This window comes from Orcinus orca, chromosome 4, assembly GCF_937001465.1.
Source record: "Orcinus orca chromosome 4, mOrcOrc1.1, whole genome shotgun sequence".
NCBI classification, from domain to species: domain Eukaryota; kingdom Metazoa; phylum Chordata; class Mammalia; order Artiodactyla; family Delphinidae; genus Orcinus; species Orcinus orca.
Window position 1 is genome coordinate 122263064 of NC_064562.1, and position 21050 is coordinate 122284113.

The following is a 21050-nucleotide window of genomic DNA, read 5'->3' on the forward strand; positions in this document are numbered from 1 at the left end:
GCTTTTCCCTTCCTCTACCTCTCAGTCTCACCACAGCCAAACCCATGTGGTCGGAAGCCATCTGACGGGGAGCCCAGGAAATGAAGTCTATAAAAAGCTGAGCTACAGAGTGGAGCAGAGCAAGGGCAGATAGCCCCAGGGTCAACCAAGAACCCATCATAAAAATGACGTAGGAGCACAAATCTGGGTATTTAATTCAGAAAAACAATCAAGTTAGCAAAGAACACTCACACATCACAGCTGCGTTGATGTGTAATCTTTATAAAAAAGTACTAGTCAACAAGATTCTTTGTAACCTGCCAGATTGTAAATACTTTAAACTTTTTAGGCCATGTGATCTGTGTCACAGCTCCTCATCCTGCTGTTGTATCATAAAAACCGCCATAGATAAATATGCCTACGTGAATGGGCAAGTCTGTGTTACAATAAAACATTATTTACAAAAATGGCGGCAGGGGCTTCCCTGGTGGCGCGGTGGTTGAGAGTCCGCCTGCCGATGCAGGGGACACGGGTTCGTGCCCCGGTCCGGGAAGATCCCACATGCCGCGGAGCGGCCTGGCCCGTGAGCCATGGCCGCTGAGCCTGCGCGTCCGGAGCCTGTGCTCTGCAGCGGGAGAGGCCACAACAGTGAGAGGCCCACGTACCGCAAAAAAAAAAAAAAAAAAAAAAAAAAAAAAATGGCGTAAGGACAGACTTGGCTCACAGGCCATAATGTGCCAAGCCTGTTCTAAAAGGTTAGCTGTCAGCCCAGATGTCACCAGTTCCACTGTGTGATGTGGATGCAACTCACTAGCTGAGTTGTATAAGATATATTATTGACTGCCATCAGAAAATTCCACATATAATTAGATAAAAGCAATAAATTTGAAACTGTACTGTGACATAGATATCTGTCAGAATAAAGAAGGATACTCAGGTACTAACAAATGCATGTGAATTTGGTGGACTAGAAATAGGGGATGTGGATAAAGCACTTAGGCCTTCAGGGAGTGTAGACAAGGGATAATTGAAGAGGAACTGTCAGTCTCTTTAGCCCTATTGATTTGACCATTAGTATTCCAGGTTGGACTAATAGGTCAGATATTCTCTAGGATACTAGCTCGGCAGAAGGTGAAAATGTGGGGAAATGGTTTTGTGGTCAAGTAAGCCAGGGAAATACAATGTTTAAAAAAGTTAACCAGTTTTCCTCGTTGCTGGACTTCAGTATATCAATGTTAATTATAAAGTTCCAGAAATGGGGAGATACCTTATTACAAAACTCTTGAACACAGGGCTCTGTCATTCACAGAACGTCTTGAAAGAATAGTGCTCCACAGAATACACTTGCAAAAACTTCCTTTAAAAATATAGGTATTTCAAAACCAAAAAAATATAGGTATTTCTATTTTTCAAAATTTTACTATTAGTAACTGGGTTCAATAATTTCATACTTTTAAATTTTACTATTAGTGATTAGGCTTCCCAAATATTTTGACACCAGGAAGGGCATTTTATGGGCATATGTAATCTCAATTATTTTTGGTAAATTGGTTTATGTGCAGTATATTATCTGGTTGTTAAGTGAAATACAATTTTTGAATCTGCAAAGATGAGAAAAAGACTCTAAATCTTAGTGATTTAATCATATGGCAGCAAACATTTTCCCATTTATTTTTTGGAATGCTTTATGCTTGAATATGGAAGAGAAATGCTTGTATAAAAGATTTATTCTAAACATCCTGTAAAAAGGCTGTTTAGAAAATGGCATGGTTAATTAGGGTACTGAAATTCTTGCAATATGTATTTTCTAACAATTTAAGATCTCTAAGAAACCTCTAGCATCCTCAAAATTAAGAATTAAGAAATTCAGTTAAAATCTTGCTATTAAAGTAACTTCCCAATATTTTTTTTCAAATTGCACACAAAACCAATGGAATTAATTATCGATATTTTTCTTTTACTTCATTATAAAACAAGAAAAAGTAAACACAGAGCTACAGATATCCCTACCTTTTATATGTGACATCTTAGTGTGTGTTCTTCCTAGATTCTGCCATCCCAAGTCGTGGTTTGAGTAGTGACCGTGGTTTCCATCTCTGTGCCGAGTGCCGTCCAGAGCTGGGATGTGAGCAGTTAAGATGCTCTCAGTGACGGGGATACAGATGCCTGGAGATGGTCAGGTAATTAGTTAGACTTATTCAATTCTCTAAAATGTGATTCTTATCCAAGTATTCTCCTGATGTGAGGTATGAAGCCATTTATCTATCATCTGTCTATTCATTCATTTATTCATTTATTTATATATTTGTCCAGACTGAGAATTGAATAGTATGGTCCTGAGCCAGGATTTCTTGATTTGAATCTTGCCGCCCTCAAGACCAAGTGACCTTGGGCAAAAATAAGGATGAAAACAGAGTTCATTTCACTAAATTACTGTGAATACATGTGAAGTGCTTAGAATAGTGACATAGTAAAGTATTAAATTATTATTAGCTCTTAATACCTTAAAATTGTCTAATCAGACATCTGATCAGAAAAAGATCAAGGTTCCTTTTTCAATCAACAGTATAATCCTTGTCTACACTGTAAACACCTCTAATGGTATGAGGTCTTCCCTTCATCTCTTCTTGTCCAGGGTACTTCCAATAGGACTATGCCCAGAGGTCAGGAATAAGTATAGGATTATGAGCCTGATTATGTTGTTTTGTATGAATAAGTGTATGTTTCTGATCACCTTCTGCAATTATTTAATGGTTTTACCATGTGTTGTTGGTGGTGCTTCATTTTATCGTTAATGCTGAATTGTCTGCTTCTAAGCTCATTGAGATTGGGTGAAGGCCAGGGAATAGACTCCTGTGTCTCCTTTTGGAGGAACCAATCACTCCGTCAGCATTTGTGCATGCCACGGGGTAGGGCCTTCAAAAGAAGACACCTTGGGGGCTTCCCTGGTGGCGCAGTGGTTGGGAGTCCACCTGCCGATGCAGGGGACACGGGTTCGTGCCCTGGTCTGGGAGGATCCCACGTGCCGCGGAGCGGCAGGGCCCGTGAGCCATGGCCGCTGAGTCTGCGCGTCCGGAGCCTGTGCTCCGCAGCGGGAGAGGCCATAGCAGTGAGAGGCCCGCGTACCGAAAAAAAAAAAAAAAAAAAGAGGACACCTTGAGTATAAGAGTAAAAGTATGAAACTAGTATGGAAATGGAAAACAGATTCACAAGTGTATTGCTAAATCATAGCGTGTTCCTTTCTTTGGTTCCTTTGCACATATTTGCTTAAGTGTTTAGTGGAATAGAACATCTAGCTATTTATATGCAACATTTCAATACGGCAAATCCTAGATCAGCATAGATTATAAATTATAGGAGATGGTCAGAGCCCAGGAAAACTAAGATTTGAGAGGGAATCCAGGTAATCTTATACATATCTAAACCCTGATCCCATTCCTGCCAATTTTGAAAGGCTCCTTACATTTCAGGAGTCTGACTAAGGAGAAGGTAGCCTTACTTGGTAGCCAGGCCTCCTACATGAAAGGAAAGAGGCCCTTCAACACTGAGCGGGACCTTTACCATTATTGCAGCGGGTGCCAGGACAACACATGCCATCTCTATGGCAGCGCTTCTTTTTCCTTCGACACACCATGCAGGCCGAAGATCCTTGGTGGGGACTGTGGCAGTATCTTCCAACTTCACATTCCTTATCACTGCTACAAGGGTAGGCCTGTCATGAAGTGGAACAACAACACCAAAAGCAAAGATTAGATCTTGTAACGAAAAGTTACTGCACCAAATCATGATGGAAAATAAATCACAATATATCCCTCCTCAAAGGAAATATACTATTGTAATAATGTGCTCAGCAGAGATATTACATAGTAAGTTACTTAATTGAGGACTTTATAAATATTTACTGTTGATGGTGATGAAGATAAAGTTGGCACTATTCATATATTTTCATTGACACAAATTAGGGGTTAGGATTTAGACTTTATGTTGATTAGTAGAGCCCTAAAGAGTGACTCTGGGAGCTCAAAACCAGTTCTAAATGTTATATTGCCACTGATTTAAGGTGTAAATGAAACAGCCTAGCCACTCCGTTTTTTATCCACTAAACTAGGATGAGCAGAAGGTTAAATAAAGCAACAAAGGGCTGTGGTAGCAGCTAAAACACATCTCCTGCCCAATTATGGAACAGATAGAGAAGCAAAGAGGGGAGACGCTTCTAAGAAGAGTTTGAAGCGATGAACCTTTTGGCACAAAGAAATCAAGGAACAGCATCTTCATTCCAAACTCAGTGGTGAGCAGCAGCAGAGCTCTGAGTGGTCAGAGAGACGCTGAACTCCAATGACTGATACAACCTCATGTTCTCAGGAAACAAAACAGCAGGCTCTTAACACACAAAAAACAGCCCTATGGTTTACTGTACCTTCAACTTATACAGAAAGGACTTCTGTTCCTACATTTCTCTACCAGGAATATATATATATATAAACACACAATCCAGTTATATACTCCTTGTCTCTTGCAAGTTACTGGAACACTTAAAATGTCCCTGTTTTCAGAGACTGAGAGTTGAGAAACTGAAATATCACATCAAACTTACAGTACTCAAATTTTGAGGCATGTTGACAGGGAAAATTATTTGTAAGTCCTTTTTTTTTTTTTTTTTTGTAGTTCATTTTTTTCCCTGCTTTTCAGAGTAATGCATTTTTTTAAAATTGAAAAAATATAAAAATAAAAAGCTATGTAGTTGTTTTTAAGCAAGCATAAATGATATGACTATAAAACTATGGGATAAAATTTTTGTGACACTAAAATAAGTAGTGTGGTTTGAGCGCTTTACTTTTGAAATGAGGCTTGATGACCTCACCCCTGCATGCATTGCTTATTCCTTCCCTCCTCTCTCGTTCTCTCTCACTCTATTCCATCGCCTTTTCTCCCTGTGCCCTTCTCCTGCGTACGTGTGTATGCATTCTGCCCCCTGTGTTTTCCATATAGATCTGTTCATCTTAGAAAGAGGAAATAAATACGAAGTTGATATGTGACTCTGAAAACTTTACACTGTTGTTCTATGAAAAAAATACACTTTTAGCATCATAACAATTTTCTGTTTACCCTCAGAAGAGAATAGAAAAACCTCTAACTTCAAACTGAAAGTGCTTTTGAAAAATTGCACAGTGGCAATGTTTGACGCCCACATTATAGCTGGAGCCAGATAAAGCTATAAAATTAATTTGTTTATTGTCCCATTCTATAACTCCATTGTTAGACTTAAGAGGGACTCTGATAAAGCTGTAAAATTAATTTGTTTATTGTCCCATTCTATAACTCCATTGTTAGACTTAAGAGGGACTCTGAATGAGGTTGAATTCAGAGTATTAGGCCATTTTCAAGAGTCCAAGACGGATGAAAACAAAACAGATGTCACTTCCCGACTTGCTACACTCTTTCCCCCCGAGTGCTTTACTGCCTTCATATTTAAACCCATTAATTTTAACTGAAATGCAATTCACATGTTTCTGATTCATTTACATTTATTTCACCAAATTGTTTTGCAAGAAACATCTGATGTCTCACAAGTTTCTTTTCCTTCCTCAAAAATAGGACATGTTCTTTCAATGGAAGTAAACATATGCCACCTAAAACATCATGAATGGATGAGAAAAATTGATTGAAACAAGTTTAGGGAAAGCAAGTGATATTTCAGAAACATCTGAAATCAGTGTTCCCCCAGGATGGATCTAGTCAGCCATAAAGTTTCCCTTGGTGTAACCATGAGCAAGAGAATACAGAACAGGAGGAAATATGACTCTGACCCATTAATACCAATTCTCATGTTTTCAGACTAATGCATTATTTTTTAGTAAAGAGTTTTCAACTCAAGTATGAGGCTCTGCAGCTTGCTATTGGGTTTTTCCTACATTAACCCTTTTAACATGTCTGGAAATGGTATCATACTAGGCGAGGGAGGGAGGGAGGGAGACTGGGAGAGAGAGACAGAAAGAAAAGCACATAGTTAAAGTAGTTATGGAGAATCCTGAAGAAGTGACCTGTGGCAATTAACAGACCACTGAAGGGAATTATATTCATTAATAAAAGTGTCATTAAGAAGCTTTCCCACGGAAAAATACTTTCCCTTTACTTTGGCCTCCAAAGGTCCCATTTAATGATGATTTTTACATTTGAGTACCTTAGTCTAAGTTTCCATTTAACAAAAATAATAATATGCTTCCCTGGTACTTATTTTATAAATGAATAAGACTGATTTTCTTAACCTACTATGGAAATTATTAATAGCCAATTTTTATGGTTCTTCATTTACTTGAGTTTAGGAACAATGACAGTCTGTGTGGAAGACTGCAAACCAAGTGAAAGAATTAGGGAGAGACTTTACACATGCCCCTCCTGTACTAAAAGTTCCAAAACTGAATCAGAAATTTGGTTGCCTGAGCATCCAGGAATACTCGCCTTCATGCAGAATCATTCATGACTTAGCTTTAGTCACACTTAGGGGATAAATTCATTTGTGATATCTAATAATAGCAGATGATGGGCCATAAATTAAGAAAACATGAGAGCTGTCCATGATCAGGCCAACAAAACAGAGAAGTTTTTCCCAACCCCCTTTCTAGGCTAAAAATACAGTGGTTCCCATAAATAGCAGTGCTAGTTATCATTACCACCATGACACGGACTAAAATAAGAGTGAACATATTGGACACAGCTTGAAAATAAGTCTGTCAGAAGGGAGCATTCCTTTTTTAGTATAAAGGATATTTTTGCTAATCTAGAACCTTTATTTATTACAGTTTTAACAGTGAAGTGAAGAGAGGTTAAGTAACTTCTGCAGATAAATCACATGTGCTCAGCAGCAGAACACTCGGGGATCAGAGCCCTGCCCTGGCTTTTAGGCCTCCTTGTAAGGTGTCGTGACTGAGAGCATTTAATAATGACTATTAATGCACACATAGAAAAGGTGTTTGAGTGGTGACCTATGTGCTGAATTTAGAGATTAGGAAAATAAACTTGGCCACTTCTCTTTCTAGAAGCCTCCAAGTACCAACAGCATGTCCTACTGCAGCTGTTGGAAAAAACAGAATACTGGCGGAAAACACAAGACTGTAAACAACATCTTCCATTCCATTTTTGTGACAACAGTTTTCTGTCCACTTAAACTCAGTGTAATCAGAGTTATAAGCAAAATCCCATCATGCAAATAATGATAATTAAATAATATTCTAATGAAAAAATAAAATGTTACTGCATCTTATTTAAACTAATTGAGCCTTTTTTTTTTTCAATTATTCTTAAACCTGCAGGGAGAAAAGGCCTGTTAAATCAAGACTTAGATTTAGGGCTGAATTTATTCTTATTTTCCAATTACTGCCCATCCCTTAGAACACCCCAGTGCAACAGTGAAGTGATTATGAAATGAGAAAAAGTGTTTCAGGTATCTCAGCAGCACTGACTGACTATTCAATAGACCTTTGGCCACAGCTAAAACCTTAGTTTAACTCCCAAGCTTTCAAAACAATGACATGTTCCTGTTTAATGATGGGGGGGAATGAAGAAGAGAGAAACAACATAAAGTGTTCATGTCGGCTACCCACCCATTCGGATTCTTGCAAGACTGTCCTAGTTTTGTTGTTGTTGTTTTTAATTGGGACAATCCTTTGTCCCCTGTAAGCACTGTTTATAACAATCTCGGAAGTTTTCTGGAGGCAGAAAAACGTCATCAGCTGGGCAGGCAGAAGAAAGCCTGTAGGGGGACAACCCAGCTGTGGGAATGAAAAACATTTGAGGCAAGTGGACAGAGGGAGGTAGCAGCAAAGGGCTGGGGACTGGAACATGTCTGGGGTCTTAAACAGAGCACGGCAAAGGGTTGGCAATTACGTTTGGGAAACCAGATCACACTGGTGTCCTCTAGGTTCTTAAAGATTAATTTCCCTTGTCATGACATTCCACATGATAGATCTGTATTTCAGCGAGCATGCAAAATACGCTATCCTTTAAGGTGGTCATTTCAAACTCAAACCCTAACATTTCAACTGCAGGAGGTGCAGGGAAATATAACTCAATCTGGCTCATGTGCAGTTGTACACTTCATGCCAAAGGCTATGCAATTTGATCTTTTCCTTTGTCCACAATTACCTCTAGGGGATAGGGGTTTACTAGATGCATCTTTGAGGATTCCTGAACCTAAGGCCAGGAGAATTGAGCTATTTTTAATTTGAGAGGAAATTTTCAGATATTTCATGGTGTTCTGGATCTGTGCCATAGGTTCTTAGGGTGGCTGCTTGGGTATTCATTCAGTATTCAATAATTATTTATTCAGCTTTTATTTATTGAACACCAGCTACGATCCAGACACTAACAACTATGTTCTGTGATCTACAAATGTTTTGCCTGCATTACCCCAAACTAATTTTGAAAAACATGTATCATTGCATTTGACATGTAAAATGTTTCAGCATAAGTTTAAGTTTGTTTTATGAATATGATATATAACATTAAACATTTTATAAGGTGAAGTTCACAGTAATTTTTCATGATTCAGTAAAATATTGATCAATGCAGCCTGATCCTAAATGAATCCTGATCCTAAAATAAATCACAACATATTTACCAATAGATGAGATTCTTCCTTGAACAAGTTAGTCTTAGAAGACATTCAGTTAAATTTTAAAACGCACAAGTCATAACAACTATTTTGAATGTTCTATATCCAGAACTTTCCAACTGGGACCAAGATTCACTTTTTAAAAATTAGTAATAAGAGAAGGATATTTAAAGTGATGAAAAGGAAAAACCTACAACCAAGAATATTCTATCCAGTAAGGCTCTCCTTCAGATTCAATGAAGAAATCAAAAGCTTTACAGATAAGCAAAAGCGAAGAGAATTCAGCACCACCAAACCAGCTTTACAACAAATGCTAAAGAAACCTCTCTAGGTGGGGAAAAAAAAAAAAGAGGCCACAACTAGAAACAAGAAAATCACAAATGGGAAAGCTCACCAGTAAAGGCAAACATACAGTAAAAGTAGGAAATCATCCACATACAAGTATGATATCAAAACCAGCAACCATGAGAAGAGGAGAGCACAAATGCAGGAAATGGGAAATGGATTTGAAATTAAGAGACCAACTTAAAACAACCTTGTATATATAGAGAGACTGCTATATCAAAACCTCATGGGAACTTCAAACCAAAAAACTACAACAGATACACACACAAAAAAGAACAAGCACTCCAAACACAACACTAGAGATAGTCATCGAATCACAAGAGAACAAAAGAGGAAGGGAAGAAAAAAGACCTACAAAAACAAATCCAAAACAATTTAAAAAATGGCAATAAGAACATACATATCGATAATTACCTTAAATGTAAATGGATTAAATGCTCCAACCAAAAAACGTAGACTGGCTGAATGGATACAAAAACAAGACCTGTATATATGCTGTCTACAAGAGACCCATTTCAGATCTAGGGACACATACAGACTGAAAGTGAGGGGATGGAAAAAGGTATTCCATGCAAATGGGAATCAAAAGAAATCTGGAGTAGCAATACTCATATCAGAAAAAATAGACTAAAATAAAGACTGTTACAAGGGACAAGGAAGGATACTACATAATGATCAAGGGGTCAATCCAAGAAGAAGATAAGAGAAGTAAAGAAAGTGCCTTTGTACATTTAGGATGCCCTGATCAACCATTAAGAATATCTTTGTTAAAACCAATATTCCAAATTCTATTTTAGTTTTACATTCAAAAGTGGATTTTATACCTCTGACTAAAGCAATATATCAAGATTTGGAATGTGTGACGGTTTTTCTTTTTTTCCCACATAAAATAGCAAAAGACTTATTGTAAACACAGGCATATTCCAGACAATTATAAGAAAAAGAACCACGGAAGTTAAGGATCTGGAAATTGATTCCCTAAAACAATTCATGCTGTGCACACCGTGGAAAACCTTTGAATACCTTTTATACATATTCATTTCAAGGCTAAGTTTGTTAGACATTTGATTTTTGATATAAAAGTTCAAAATTGAGAGAATTTCTACTAATACTGCCTGGATTATAAATTAGGAATGATAGATTTCTGCCAGGGGTTCATTGACCTCCCCAATGTATTCAGAAAGCCTCATTTAAATCCTAAGAAACAATAATTCTGTGAAATAAAGGCAGGGTCCTCTCCAACTTTAGTTGCTTCACCCTGTTCTCTGTATGTCATTAAGCAGAAAAGAGATTCCAGGGAATTCTCTACTTTGAACATAGACCATATTCTCAACTGTAACATGTCCATTACTGCTGTTGATCAAGGGGTGAATGGGAAGAGGAACCCTTCCCATATGGTCTCAGCACCTAGAGAAATCTAAACAGTACATGGCTTTTTATTTTTGCTTGTTTTTGACCATTTCGCCCTCATTTGGAATATAGAGGACAGAACACTTCTATCCCATATTCAAAAAGCATTTCTAGAATGCTTTGGCAGCAGTGGTTGGAGCCCTTTATACTCCGCATATAATTATGAAGCCCTTTATAATTCTGCAATTGGTTCAGTATAACTGTCCTAACCAAAACAGAGGAAGAAACTACACAATTTTACATTTTCTTTTAAATCCAGAATTGAATGTCTATAATACAGAATTTTCATTGTAGCCTTACAAATTTGTTTGACCTCATGACCTGCAGCAAGGTAACATGGTCGGTAGAAATTTGGAGTTATATTGCAATTTGAATTACACCTTCACAGTTAATTTGTTATACAGTTACTTAGCTGAGTCTCCATTTCCTCCTTGATAAAATGGGTATAATACTACCTTCAGCAGCATTTCCCTTACCTAATCTTAAAAATCTCATGAGGTGTCTTTAAAAACTACTTATTCACAGACTCCTCATAGAGACTAATTCTGTAGGACTGGATGTGGTCCAGAAATCTATATTTTTTAATGAATACTGTCCTGGTGATTATATGATAAGGAAAGATAGGGAAACACTACTTTATAGAATTGTTGCAAAGATTAAAGATGCTCTTATACATTTATCTGGTCTACATGAGATATGAACTCCGTCCGTAGTACCTCCCAGATAGATATGGGTGTAAGGGGGAAATTGGTTCCCTAACATCAATATGAGTCTAAGAGACTCACTGACAACAACTGTTTTCCAGGCAGGTTCATCTTCACTCCTAGTACTTAGCCACTGTGTTTAGGGGTGGGCTTGAGGATTTCTAAAACAAATAAAAAAGTAAAGTAACACATAACAAACACACTAGTGCACTTTGGGAGAAACACAGTGTAGACTCATAGCTGTCAACACACCCATTAGTGCTGGCTTGTTTCATATCCTCATGTGGTGTACACCTGTGTTGTGTTGGCAATGCACAGTTTTGCAGTTTTCTTTGCATCGTGTATCCTGTTGGTCTTTACAAAACAAGTACTCTTCCTCCCTGTATGAAGTATGATAAACAGATGATGTATGATTTTATTATTTTCTATCCTTTGTATAGCATGAAATTTTCCTTTCCAATGAAAAGCACATTGAAAATTCAAATACTGATGTACAGGTAGATATGAAAACTTAACATACTTTCTTATTGCTGTTTAGAAGACCTTCTTTATGATTATAGAGTAGGTCAATGTTGGTAAAGATTTCTGTGCCCAAACGTAAACACTTGTGAATTTGAAATGTTTCATGAGTTGGAGTAAGTTTTCACTTATAATATCTTGGGTTTAGAAATGAGAACATGAGAACTCCATGAAGATGTGTGTGTCGTGTGTGTGTGCGCGGGTGGAACACACCGACATGGAACCCACCGACACAGAGGCTCGACTGTACTAGGCCATTTCACCTAAGGGACTTGAGCATCCTTGAATTTTGGCAACAGTGGGGGTTCCTGGAACCAATCCCCTGTGGACACCGAGGGACAACTTTAATATTATGAAATTGAAAGTGAAATTTCTTATTACTTGCTAATTTTATGCCTCATGGTTTTCATATTAGGAAGGCTTGGAAGAAATTGGGTTTCCTGGAGAGAGGGCTTCTTGCAAGTGTATCAAGAATACAGATTGAAGTTTCATGATTAAAAATTCTCTTTTGTTTCACAAATGTCATCTTATTAGCAGAATAAGACCATCAAGGCAACATTCACATGATACATACATACACACACACACACATAAACAATCCATTGTTCCAACAGTTATTTAATTGAGCTAATGTTTATTGTTTTGGCTGATTTCATTTAGTGTAAAATGTACAAACTTCACGCTTCTCTAATCTCATTCAATTCTCTTTTACTTCTTCTAAGAATTAGGCTAGACTAATAGACAAATGGCCTCTCACCATATTCTAATCTGATTTTTGAGGAAACAATTGATGGAAGCTGATAAAATTGAAAATATTGCTCTTTTATAGTTGGGAAGATGGAAAAAAGCACAGCAAAATATAGCCCTCAATATTCATTTGCAGTGAAAAAAAAAACTCAATTTCTGTTTAAGAAAGAACTACTTTAAGTCCTGTGTAAATATTGCTTGAGAATATAAAATGTACCATTTAAATTTACAATCATAAATAAGAAAGCAGGCAGCATTTTATCCTCTAGGTGTGCTGGGAGGAGAAGCAAACATTTGAGATGAAGCACGGTCCCAAAAGATCACCCAGAAGGTTGGAGCAAGAGGTTTACGCAATAGCAACAGCCACAGAGATTGAATCGAAACCTAAGAAACCTTTTGATTAAAAAAAGTAGGGCGAAGAGGTGGTTCACAGCTCTAACACAGAACTCTGCCTAAGTAACTCAATCTGTTTCTGCCTTTGCCATTTGGAGGAAAATAAACAGTAAGTCCATGAAGAGTCATGGACTAGAATCATTATATTACACACTCCTGAGATATAGAGGGACAAGAGGCAAGTTATATGTGCAACAGGATGAAGCACTTCAACTCCTGAACTTTGACTCCTTTTTTTGTTGTTGTTCGGTATGTGGGCCTCTCACTGCTGTGGCCTCTCCCATTGCGGAGCACAGGCTCCGGATGCACAGGCTCAGTGGCCATGGCTCACGGGCCCAGCCACTCCACGGCATGTGGGATCTTCCCGGACCGGGGCACGAACCCGTGTCCCCTGCATCGGCAGGCGGACTCTCAACCACTGCGCCACCAGGGAAGCCCCCAACTCCTGAACTTTGGATGAGTTACTAAGAGATAAGTTTGTGTAAGTTACTAAGCTTGTCTGTTAGTTACCAAGAGAAAGGAATAGGAGTTATCTCATATAATCAGTTATTTTACCATCCTTATTCTTTCCCATTTTCCAGTTTGATTCCTTCCCTAGGTATTTTAAGCTGATATTTATATAACCTGTAAAATAGGTAGGGACCTATGCTACATGCCTTTGTTTCATTTTTATTTATTTGGAATGTTCAGTTGATAAGGCAGATCTCACATAGGAGTTCTTCATGCAAAGAGCACTCTGAGTACACCTATGTTGTCATTTCTGGGTTCCAAAGATCCGGACAATGTTTGAGAGAGTTTGAATCAGTCTCAGAGTCTCTAACATAATCATAGGTTTAAAGCATCCAGGGGAATTATTGCCTGACTTCCTGACAGATGAAATTACAATATCCAAGGCTACTCATTTATTTCAGGTATTCACAAGACGATTGGGTTGAAAAGTCCCAACCTGGAGAGTATTTTTATTTTTAGTGTCAGATAATAGCAATTATATGACCATATGTTGTTTATTAAAATAAAACATTCTTCCAAAAAATAGTCAATATCTTGATACACATGTGGTCTTACTTCTCAGCCTCCTGCCCCCATGAACAAATTTAAATTCTTATTGTGTAGAAGGAGGAAGGGACGGTCAGGACATAAGGACAAAGAAAATTTACTTCTCGTGAACAATATGGCATAGAGAAAGACATCACTCATTGGCTTATAATCTACTTCTATCAAAAAATTCTATTTAAATGCTTTGCTAGAGGATTGGAAAGGAAGGAAATTATGAGCCAGATGACAGATACGTTGGTTTGTGTGACCTTGGTATTCAAATCTCAGCCTCAGAAATGTGGTTCATTTAGGATGACATATTCAATGTGTTAATAATCTCAAAGAAAACACATAGAAGACATCGGTCCCCCACACCACCCACATCTCTGTATATCTGCTTGCTGTGGTGACCAGGACACTCTCAAAAGGGTAAGAGAGGTCAGATGATTTGTTACTAGATGAAAAAAATGAAATCATGTCTCAGGGCTTAAGTCACTTCATCCCATTGGTCCCTCCAGACCCTGTAAAGAGTATGCTCCTCTGTATTTCTGCTACTCCTTTTCTTGGCCCTTGTTCATTACTAAGGATCCCCAGATGTACTGGCATTGGACCCTTTTTAACACCTCTGTGTCTGGCCTCACATTCCAGCAGAATTTTCAGCAAATATGGGGCTTTAAAATGTGAGATGTGGGAGGGAGAGTAGGAAAGAGAAGTGGAGTGCAGCTAAGAAAGCAAGGATCACCCCAGGGATTGGGGTAGATATGTCCTGCCTCAACACAACTCAAGTGCTATTTTGGTCAAAAGGAAGTCTAGGCAAACAAATCAAACAAAATTCATCAGCCAAGTTGTTAATAAAGTTTTTAATACAACTTTACTAGAGCCAATCTGAAATCCTATACTTTTTTCAATTTTTTTTCCCTCACATCCAGCAGTAAAGTGTTTCTGGAACTATGTTTGGGATGCTATCTGAAATCTATCCCATTTGTTTTTGTTTGTTTTAACCAAAGAAGACAATTTTGTAGCAATAAAGATGAGCAGAAAATATTTTTGTTCTTAGCATGGCATATGACCCCTATCTACCCTCCCAGCCAGCACTGCATTATATATTCCAGTGATAGGTGCTGCTTGCACATCCCTTAGTTAGCCACACACCCTCACATCTATGGATCTGCAAATATTTTTCCTCTGCCACAAATACCTTTCCTCCATTCACTTCATCATCAGAATAATTCCAACTCATTCAGAGATTATATCAAATAACTTCACTTTTTGGAAACCTTCTGGGCTAGCTCCTCACTCCTAGCTGATTTGGATGTCCAATTTAACCTGCTTTCTGCTAACACCTCACGCTGTTTGTCCCATGATACAGATCATGTTCTGTTAAATTCTTCCTCTGCCTTCTTTATACTGACTATGGAAACCATCTTTCACGTCTATATTCTCCAATGGTCATGTGGAATAAGTTAGCATTCCACATTTTGTCCAGTAATGAATTAATGAATGAGATATTGTTGCAACAGTGGTTTGAAATTTGTACCATTGGTTTGATAAAAATGCTCATATAAGTACCCATCAGCATATGGTAAAAAGAAAGAACTTGAAAATCAAGAGATGATTTTGTATATATTCTGAAATAGATTTTTAAAAATCAGCTAAGTCCTACATAAATCATTTGTAACCTGTAACTGTTTAACTTAGGACGCCATATGTGTTTAAAAAAAGAAAGAAAATTGATTGATGAGTAATTTTCCAACCAGCAACTTGGCTGCAAATATTTCATGTTGAGCCTCAGATTCACATTTTCAAGTGCTATCATCAGCTCCTTTACATTTACAGTCCTATAACTGATGATACTTTTCACATATAAATTATCTAAAGTGAAAAGTAGGCTCTTTATATCTAAGTGGTATTGATGGTCTCTGCCACAGCAATAATGCTGTCCTAGCAGCCATTCATAGTAATGACTCTGTATTTCATCTCTTTCCTAATTGTCCTCAGGAAATTGTTTAAACCTCTTGGTGGGTGGGATCTATGACACTGGGTGCTTCTGAGGAGCAGATGAACCTGTTGACATTCCACCCTAAATACTTCTTTCTAAATTTTCTTTGTCTTTGTCTCTCAATATTTTTCTTATTGGAGGTCATATCTGATAGTGTTCCTAGTTAACCTCCACCACTATGAGATATTTTTGTAGAGAAGCAAAAAGGTAAACAACTAATGATGGTTTCCTTTAAACATCCTAAAGGTATGTAGGTGGAATACTAAAGGGATTCAATTTCTTGATACACCTTAGTCACTGCAGTATAACAACCAGCACAAAACGACTAATGCTTTCCAAATGCTCACCCCATGGAATGCCACCACCAAAACATTTATTTAATGTCTAACTTGTTTATGATCTTAAACAAATTGAGTTAAACAAGGTTCTCACCATGTTAAATTAGTTAAATCTCATTGGCATGTCAATTTTTACCCCAAAATGTGGACAGCATGTCTATGTTATGAACCAAATTCATTTCAAATCATGTCTACAATTCTTACACACACCTAACAACTCCCCTCATTATGCCCACACATCAGAATTTTGGGGACACCCATACGTTTTTCAGGCCCTGCTCCCAAGTTTAAGAACTTAGAGCTAATTTGCAAAGCACTTATTCAGCTTAAACTAGGTTCATATTTGGTATTTGTAGAAAGATTCTATGAGCCTATTGCATGCGCAAAAAGGAAAAAAATAAGAACTCTACCCTCTAGGTCAAATTTCCTAAGTGAAATGTTTGTTATATGTTTTGAGTCCAAGCAGAGATGTCACTGTGTGTTTGAAAAGGTTAAGTCTCTATAAGACTCCTGTACAGTTTAGCTGCACAGTCCAGAGACTAGAGTGATTGGATTCCCTTGTTCTGTAGGAAAAGGAACGACACAGCCACACCTGGGCACAGCAAGTATCAGATAGGATGGATTACAGTCTGACTATAACATTTCCCGGGTTTAAATGAGATCACCAGAACTTTATTCACACAAACAAATCAAGTTGTTTCCACATTAACACTGGATGAAGTGATTTTTATTACAAAACCCAGCACTCGCCAGGCTCTTTTCTGAGGGTGGATCAAAAGCATAAGGATCTGGTCATGTACTGCTTTTCATCTCCTCTGCTTGAGCACAGCACTGACTAATACACACTGATCAAATTCTGCCTACGATTTTAAACAGGACGTTTTGGAAAAGCCAAGAACGAGCTCTTGAAATAATACTGTTTATCCCATAGTAACGAGAATTGGAGCTGTACTTTTATAAATGGTACACTGAAAGCTGTTTACAACTTGCAAATGATGATTCCAAGAAACATCAGGATGCCTTTCTTATACTTAGACATTAATAAATAACAGCAAATTTGCTAAAAAGTCCAGTCCTGCTTTTTGGGAACCTTCCAAAAAGAACTCACAGTTCTTTAAAACACAGTTTCATAGAATGAATCAGTTAAAAGAGTAATCAGCCAGTTACTGACTATATAATAATTATTATTATTAATATTTAACAGTAACTATGCATAGAGCTATTTGTCTTCAAAGCAGTGAATTTCTTAAGTATTAACAAATTAACTCTCCCTGTCACAACTGCCAACATGTGTTTGGAGAGCTCTACAGAGAAGTTCATTTAACATCTGTACATCTTGTCCTCATAATGTCTGCAGGAGGTCTTTCCATTGTTAGATAAACATGTTTGGATGTACAGAGATGGGGTAATAATACACACCCATGTCCTGCTGTCTGGCTGGTTCAATGCCAAGTTCTCAACAATACCCAATCACAGGCAAAAAATGTATTTCCAGTGATAGAGCAGGATGGTTTTCACTGAGGACAGACTTTGTCGAAAATAACACAAAAATTGGGAATTTGGGTGCATAACCTGGGCGTGGTGAGGATGAGTTCAGTACTCTCCACATAACCTCAGCCCAGCCGTAGATCCTTAAATTCACCATCTCACCAGCCAAAAAGACTCCTCCTGCTAACAGATGCCACAGTTGCTAGAGCTTCTCTACAAACTGCACGTATTTTCATGAGACCCTGAAAATAACAGGCTCCTGGAAACTACCGATATTTTGCAGATGTGCTTTTTACAAAATGATTTCACAATTTGCCTAAGCACTTTATCGATGTGTCACTTTACAGACAAATAAAGACCAAGCACTGGTCTTCATTACAGATTACAAATTTCAATTGTAATCACTTTTCCTTGATAATTTCCAAAATTGTAAACATTTAAGAATTCTACTTATTGGATATTTAATGATATTAAGGAATTATTGTTAACTCTAAGTTTTGATAATAGTATTGCAGTTATTTTTCTAAAGTTCTTTTCTCTTAAAGAATCAACTCCTCAACAAAATACTAGCAAACCAAATCCAACAATACATTGAAAGGATCATACACCATGATCAAGTGGGATTTATCCCAGGGATGCAAGGACTCTTTAATATCTGTAAACCAATCAGTGTGATACACCACGTTAACAAACTGAAGAATAAAAACCATATGATCATCTCAATAGATGCAGAAAAAGCTTTTGACAAAATTCAACACCCATTTATGGTAAAAGCTCTCCAGAAAGTGGGCATAAGAGGGAACCTACCTCAACATAATAAAGGCCATATATGACAAATCCACAGATGACATCATTCTCAATGATGAAAAGCTGAAAGCATTTCCTCTAAGATCAGGAATAAAACAAGGATATCCACTCTTGCCACTTTTATCCAACATAGTTTTGGAAGTCCTAGCCATGGCAATCAGAGAAGAAAGAGAAATGAAAGGAATACAAATTGGAAAAGAAGAAGTAAAAGTGTCACTGTTTGCAGATGGCATGATACTATACATAGAAAATCCTAAAGATGCCACAGAAAACTACTAGAGCTAATCAATTAATTTAGTAAAGTTGCAGGATACAAATTAATACACAGAAATCTGTTGCATTTGTATACACTAACAATGAGAGATAAGAAAGAGAAATTAAGGAAACAGTCCCATTTACCATTGTATGAAAAAGAATAAAATACCTGGGCATAAACCTACTAAGGAGGCAAAAGGCATGTATTCCGAAAACTGTGAGATGATGAAAGAAATCGAAGATGCCACAAACAGATGCAAAGATATACCATGGTCTTGGATTGGAAGAATCAATATTGTCAAAATGACTAAACTACCCAAGGCAATCTACAGATTCAACGCAATCCCTATCAAATTACCAATGGCATTTTTGACAGAACTAGAACAAAACATTTTAAAATTTGTATGGAAACATAAAAGACCCTGAATAGCCAAAGCAATCCTGAGAAAGAAAAACAGAATGGAGGAATCAGACTCCCTGACTTCAGGCTATACTACAAAGCTACAGTCATCAAAGAAGTATGGCACTGGCACAGAAACAGAAATAAAGATCAATGGAACAGGATAGAAAGCCCAGAAATAAACCCACACACCTATGGTCAATTAATCTACGACAGAAGAGGCAAAAATATACAATGGAGAAAAGACAGTCTCTTCAATAAGTGGTGCTGGGAAAACTGGACAGTTACATGTAAAAGAATGGAATTAGAACATTCTCTAACACCATACACAAAAATAAACTCAAAATGGATTAAAGACCTAAATATGAGGCTGGACACTATAAAACTCTTAGCAGAAAACATAGGCAGAACACTCTTTGACACAAATTGCAGCAATATCATTTTGGATCTACCTCCTAGAGTAGTGAAGAGGAAAACAAAAATTTTAAAAATGAGACCTAATTAAACTTAAAAGGTTTTATATGGCAAAGGAAACCATAAACAAAACAAAAAGACAACCCACAAAATGGAAGAAAATATTTGCAAACAAAGTGATAGACAAGGGATTAATCTCCAAAATATACTAACAGCTCATGCAGCTCTATATCAAAAAAGCAAACAACCCAAGCAAAAAATGGGGAGAAAACCTAAATAGACATTTCTCCAAAGAAGACATACGGATGGCCAAAAGGCACATGAAAAGATGCTCAACATCACTAATTATTAGAGAAATGCAAATCAAAACTACAGTGAGATATCACGTCATACCAGTCAGAATGGTCATCATCAAAAAGGCTACAAACAGTAAATGCTGGAGAGAGTGTGGAGAAATGGAACCCCCCCCTACACTGTTGGTGGGAATGTAAATTGGTACAACCACTATGGAGAACAGTATGGAGGTTCCTTAAAAAGCTAAAAATAGAACTACCATATGATCCAGCAATCCCACTCCTGGGTGTATATCCAAAGAAAACCATAATTCGAAAAGATACATGCACCCCAATGTTCATTGCAGCGGTATTTACAATAGCTAAGACATGGAAGCAAACTAAATGTCCATTGACAGAGGAATGGATAAAGAAGGTGGTACATATGTACAATGGAATATTACTCAGTCATAAAAAAGAATGAAATAATGCCATTTGCAGCAACATGGATGGACCTAGAGATTATCATACTGAGTGAAATAAGTCAGACAAAGACAAATATCATATGATATCACTTCTATGTGGAATCTAAAAGAAAAATGATACAAATGAACTTATTTACAAAACAGAAATAGACTTAAAGACTTTGAAAACAAACTTATGGTTACCAAAGGGGAAACATGGGGGGAGGGTAAATTAGGAGGTTGGGATTAACATATACATCCTACTGTATATAAAATAGATAATCAACAAGGACCTACTATATAGCACAGGGAACTCTACTCAATATTCTATAATAACCTATATGGGAAAAGAATCTAAAATAGAATAGAGGGACTTCCCTGGTGGTCCAGTGGTTAAGACTTCACACTCCCAATGCAGGGGGCTTAGGTTCGATCCCTGGTTAGGGAACTAGATCCCGCGTGTGGCAACTAAAAAGATTCCACATGCTGCAACAAAGACCCGGCAAAGCCAAATAAAGAAACACTTAAAAAAAGGAAAGAAATATGTGTATGTATAACTGAATCAGTTGTACACTTGAAACACAATATTGTAAATCAACTATACTCCAATATACAATAAAAATTAAAGTTTAAAAAAGACACAACTGAAATACTTGTGGATGAAATAACATGCTGTGTAAGATTTATTTTAAAATGCTCTGCAGAAAGTGAGGATGAGTTGTAGTATGTGGATGAAGCAAGGTTAGCCATGAGTTAAAAATTGTTTAATCTATGGGATGGGCACATGGGGGTTCACTCATACTATTCTCTCTACTTTCACGTATGTATAAAAATTTCCATGAAAAGAACACTAAAGAATTCCTGCAACGT

At 37.4% G+C, this 21050-nt stretch overlaps 1 protein-coding gene and 1 long non-coding RNA gene across 3 annotated transcripts in view; one reads left to right on the forward strand and one right to left on the reverse strand.

The window, feature by feature from the left end:
* The window catches only part of LOC117201211 (uncharacterized), an 81376-nt gene extending 66720 nt beyond the window's left edge, over positions 1-14656 (forward strand). For both annotated transcript variants that reach the window (XR_007477238.1, XR_004483190.2), the window contains exons 3-4: positions 2027-2159; positions 11717-14656. This is a non-coding gene — a long non-coding RNA (uncharacterized LOC117201211). The remainder of the gene's footprint in view (positions 1-2026; positions 2160-11716) is intronic.
* Positions 1-21050, reverse strand: part of DKK2 (dickkopf WNT signaling pathway inhibitor 2) — a 101893-nt gene that overhangs the window by 2903 nt on the left and 77940 nt on the right. Inside the window, exons 2-3 of the mRNA XM_004269601.4 lie at positions 3541-3691; positions 1990-2145 (exon numbers count right to left, since the gene is read on the reverse strand). Coding sequence (XP_004269649.1) covers positions 1990-2145; positions 3541-3691 — 307 coding nt within the window. The remainder of the gene's footprint in view (positions 1-1989; positions 2146-3540; positions 3692-21050) is intronic.